General features: G+C 36.5%; 1 protein-coding gene across 1 annotated transcript; it reads right to left on the bottom strand.

Moving 5' to 3' along the window:
- Positions 1 to 470: 470 nt before the first annotated feature.
- LOC117112201 (uncharacterized protein K02A2.6-like) lies at positions 471 to 5452 on the bottom strand. The gene is made up of 2 exons (XM_033255274.1): positions 4834 to 5452; positions 471 to 721 (listed from the first exon to the last, which is right to left on the bottom strand). Exons 1-2 carry the CDS (start codon positions 5450 to 5452, stop codon positions 471 to 473), a joined length of 870 nt encoding a protein of 289 aa, XP_033111165.1.
- Between the last annotated feature and the right edge of the window lie 99 nt (positions 5453 to 5551).

The following is a 5551-nucleotide window of genomic DNA, read 5'->3' as shown; positions in this document are numbered from 1 at the left end:
AATTTTGCCAGCCAGCCCTTGAAATTAGGTGTGCTACATGGTTTAGACACATAATTTACAGACTGCGTACGTGAAACTGACTGCCTAGTGCTGCGCAGTGGAGCTGTTGCTCTCATTCGAGACTTCATCTCTGCTGTCATCCAGGTCCACAAGTTTTCCATTGTTGCTTCTTTTTTTCTCTCCTTCTATGGTGCGAAGCCACACCTTCCTATCATTGGCATTCATTCTCTTCTCTATCATTGCTAGTACATTATTGTTATGCATGTCGTGTGGTCGGCCTACTTCTCTCAGTATATTGAAGCTGCGTTTAACTAAATGCACCAGGTCACAGAATCTGTTGTCCTCGTCCTCATGTAGTGATTTAAATTTCACTATATCCTGCATTATTATGGCGGCAATAAACCTCGGATCTCCGTAGATTGAATCAAGATAATCCCACGCTGCATCATAATCAGCTCCCAAACCATTTATCATTCAAGCGGCCTGCCTTTAATGCAGGTACGTAACATTGCGGTCGAATCCCTTTTGTAGTACCTCTGTACCACAATATGTTTAAAATCCTGCCTGAAGGTGAAGAATTCTCTAATGTTACCCTCAAATGTTGGCAGTTTTGGTTTTTCCATTTTGAAACTGCATGAAGACGGTTCAATCTTGTATGTCAGCTGTGTGTCAGGACCTGTGGCGTCTTCTTCTTGACCACCTTCAATTTCCTCGTAGATGGCTGGCGGGTTGGTTTCAGTTGGTTATATAAATTAATGATTCCTATTAGGAGCATTTCTGGAGTTTGGATAAGACCGAGGTTCGTGTACCTCCAACTCTGATCCTTCAGATATGGGACAATGACAAGTTTTCTCCTGACGACTTCTTAGGTAAGAACATCAGATTTTTGTGTATGTAACACGGAGATTTTAGTACTTTAATAATAACTTTGAAGACTAGTTCATTCAACAAAATGGTTTTTATGCACACATTCATTATGATGTATAACCACACTTCGAAAACACTTGGAAAATATACAATCAAAGTTTGACAATCAAAGTTTGATCAAACAAGGATGAGTTGGACAGACAAATTAGAAGAGTGTGAGCAAAAAAAGAAAAGTAGAATTAACTGTTTGTTCCATGTGCATTAACTATTTGTGAATGTGTGCATGAATGAGAACTGTGTAGGCTATTGAAAATGAGTAAGGTTTTTCTTTCTCTGACTGCTTCCCAGGATAGGGGCCTACCATGTGGCTGCCATGGTTACCTAGGGGCCTAATACAAATTTTTTGGTTAATTTCAATAATGACCATATATATGTAAATTTACATTTGCATTTAATGTATGTACTGTAAATTCATATGTTATTGTAGCTATAGGCTGTACTACAAAACTATGAACAGAGCACTCAAGATTTTCATGTTTCTAAAAGAGGCTGAAAATGAATAATCATGCATAAGAGAGCCTCTCTGAGGTTTTCTCTTCTGAGGAATACATAAAGATTTAGTATCTAATGTAAAGTGCACTAGAATGTATGTGTAGGCCTAATTATCTTGGCTAATGCTCAGTTTATTAGTCAGAAAAATTCCATGAAGATCGACCAATTCTCAAGTTTATAATTGACTATAGCCTGACATTCAAACGGTGTGGGAGTTGTAATTATTTGAGGTCATGCCCCCTATTTCAACCCGAAATGTCAGGATTTCGTGGGAGGCTATCAGAAGATTATTCGTTTAACTAAAATGGGCGGGATAAACTTTGAGTGTTCGTTCCGCTCATGATTCATAGGAATAATGTATTTACCAAGGTCATTTCTGGCAGCTTATGTTGAAATTTTTTATATAAATATGTTTTCCTAAGTATTAAGAATTTGGAAAATTTTACGAAGAAATATTTTCTAGCAGTCTAGTTGAGAAAGACATTGACAAGATATGTAACTCATAAAGGAAATAAGTAAATTATTAAAGTTAAAGTCAATTTGGTCTGTCCCACTGGAAAACTACAGCAGCTGCAACAGAAGGGAACTGCCATCTCTGGGGTAAATTTGCCCCCTATACCAGAAGACAATCCTTGCTTTTTTCTGCAAGGTGTACTGCATTCCTTACCATGTAAACAGCTCCCTTTTTGTATTGAAATAAACAGCTTAAATGCTGCAATATACTTTGTTTCACAAGCAGCGTACTGTAGATGGTTAAAGTAGATTGTACACGCGGTGGCTACCACACGTTTTTGACCAGCTTCATACAATCTCAACAGAGCATTCGTTCATTATATTCTTTACTAGTGGCTGAGAATATAGCAGGGGCGGATCCAGTAATGAGGCACGGGAGGAACGTGTAAATTTTTAAAAATTCAGTGCCCGCCAAAACACATTGCTAGGAACCTCCCTTTTTTTCTAGCCCTGACGCTGATCACCTGTAAAAAGTAGTATTTTAAAACTGGGAAGTAAAACTGTATAAATGCAGTGAATGAAGGTTTTTGTAAGAGCAGAAGTTAGGGTTCAGCCCAAAAATCAAAAATTCACTTTTGGGCCTCCTATTCATTTTTATGCCTACCATTACTTAATCCCCCACAGTGGCGGACCGTAGGGTATATTGCAGGGTATGCTAGGTATTGGCATATCTAGGATGTACAAGGGGCTGCACGTCCTCCCCCTACCCCTGAAAAAAAATACTCGCCCATTCCCCAGTCGTGCCCCGCACACAAAGCATGCTCAAGTAATTAAAAATCACCTCATATCACCTTATTTTGCGAGTTATGACCTCATAATCACCGATCCCCCACTTTACCTTCCTAACACCATCAGCTCCCTTTCATTTCAAGACCCGCCACTGATGCTAGGGCCTGCTAGTGATAGGAACAGTTCGTAAGCCTACTACTATACAGAATCAGGTTGCATTCTATAGTCAAAATACAATGCATGTTATTTTTAATACCGGCATGGTTGTCTTTTCATCAAAAGAATTCTTATTCCTATATTTTAACAAATTTCAATTCAAATAATAATAATTCGAAATTTCTTCTATACCGGTCATATGTATGTAAACATTGTAAATATATTTAAACTTCAATCGATTCAGATTAGGCTTATAGATAGAATACCCGAGTGAATACTACAAGTGAATAAAAAATGGTTTAAATCTTCGATTTCTGATTTGCACAAAGGGCATATCTCGTCCATGTCATCGCTCCAATTAGATAATCTGCCATTGATTTGCAAAGTGTTATAACGTGCTTTAAATTTTAGATTTGCACCTGTAAAATCAATCTTATCAAGTAGATATTTCTCTATGCCTCCATAAAGAAAAGTAATAACTTGAAACCATTTAATTTGCCGATAGATAGTTAATGATGGTTTGTTTATTGCACTTTCAAATAAGCTGTGTTTATCTAGGTCTTTAATAAAATACTTATTGACATTGATATTTTAATATCAATATCTAAGTTTTCAATATCATAATTAACGTTTGAAAAAAATTGCTTTAATTTGTTTTAACCAACTCCATTTAATATTTTTTATCTCCAGCGTTTAAATGGCTTATAGTGCTTTACGTGACCATTGATCGGATTCAAGGTTTACAAGTCTTTTTACAAACTTTATACCCTGGAGGTATAAAGAGGCTCAAGATTTTGCTATTCTAATTCCGCATACAAAACATCTTTGCTTGTGTATCTTGGCGCCCTAAGTATAAATCTGGCCATATTTAATTGTAAACGTTCTAAAAGTTCAATATCATTTTGACCTCCAGACCACGTTGAACAAGCATAATTAATTGAGGAAATACCAATAGCCTTTCATAGAATGTCCCCGTAGTAAACTCGGTTTTAAAATCATCTTGATCGTTTAGGATAGATTGAATATACCCTCTTATTTTATTATCTCGATTTATTACTTCATTTATGTGCTTGTGATCTGACAAATTTCTTGATATTGTGCAGCCTAAACATTTGTATGTGTCAACCTCAATAATATTCTCTTCACCCAATTGCCAGTCTTTTATCATTCACTCTCTTCCCCACAAATAATATATGTGATTTTTTTATGATTAAACCTTAATCTATATTTATTACTAAAATCATTAATTTTGCAATGTCTAACATGCTCTGCAACTCATTGGCATCATTTTCTAATAGTACAACATCATCGGGAAAAAATAGAGAGCCCATTTTCGTTTCATTAATGCCGAAGTAATTTTGCTAATTCATTGATGTATATTGAAAAGAGTATTGGATGTTGTGGATAAGTTGTGTCAGAAAAGTATGTTTACAAAAGGTGCAACAACGTGTTAGACGCTACATAATTGTAATGTTTTATGACTCTTTATGTCACAACACGACGGACTGACAGGAGACGATTGCCATTTTCTCAGTTCAGTATTTATTGTAAAACATAGGTGGCAGCAAACATTGTTTATTGGGGATGAATACATTACAACTCTCCCTGTGTAATCTGTTAGTGGTTTAAACATTTAGGTGTGCAACATTATATTGCAGAATTATCTGATGAATCTATTTTCATATTATATATATATATAAACTTTCAAAACAACACTATTCTAATCTCATCAGAAAATCTAAATTAACAGATGGCTCAGGTATACTCTATTTTAAAACTATCAGTTTGAGTATCGATCGTTACTGTATATAAGTGATATTTAATCTGAGCTCAATAAACGTTATAGATCTATCAAAGTTATCAGGTATTATTATATTGTGTGATATGAATCTCTATCGTGATGTCTCAATAAATTGAAAATTGAATTCAACATTTGAATGTGTGTGCGTCTTCAGTACATTTCTGTTATCAATCGTTTAGGTTTTTTAACTACCCTTTTAGATCGTCTAAGTTTACTTTCATTTACAGTCACACATTGTTCATTGTTCATTTCCATGTCTGTTTCACGTTGTGCCTCCATCACCGGAACTGCTGCTGGTTCACCAAACTGTGGTGCTCTTTGTGTTGGCATAATACTCTCCTCAGTCTGTTCAGCAGCCGTAGTTTTTCGAAGTTGTTCAATGTGCCGCTTCCAAGTTCCACCCTCCTGTGTCCTTATGTCATAAGATAGTGGACCATTTTTTTTTGTAACTTCGCCAGCTATCCATTTATCTTTACCTCGATAATCACGTGCAACTACTTTCTGTCCAATGTCAAGATTTCTTTCTTTACCATGTGTCGCTCTCTGTTTACCCTGTCTTTCCATGACAACCTGTTGCGTGTCTGGTCGCATGATGTCCAATCTTGTACGAAGGTCTCTACCATAGAATAATCTTGCTGGGCTTTCACCCGTTGTTGCATGAGGTGCGTTACGATATGCTAGTAGAAAGTTTTCTAATTTCACTTGTTTGGAAAGCTTCTCTCCTCTGGCTGACTTTAAAGCTCCTTTAAATGACTGGACGAATCTCTCTGCTAAACCGTTAGTAGCAGGATGGTTCGGGGCTGACCTAGTATGTCGGATACCATTAGATTTCATAAAATCCTGGAATTCCTGTGACGTGAACTGTGTCCCATTGTCAGATACTAATTGTTTGGGTAGGCCACATCTTGCAAAGACACCTCTCAAAAGTGTGAT

Source organism: Anneissia japonica, unplaced genomic scaffold (assembly GCF_011630105.1).
Source record: "Anneissia japonica isolate Jap-2015-1 unplaced genomic scaffold, ASM1163010v1 scaffold111461_len7349_cov170, whole genome shotgun sequence".
Taxonomy (NCBI): domain Eukaryota; kingdom Metazoa; phylum Echinodermata; class Crinoidea; order Comatulida; family Comatulidae; genus Anneissia; species Anneissia japonica.
This window is presented reverse-complemented; position numbering and strand designations above follow the sequence as displayed.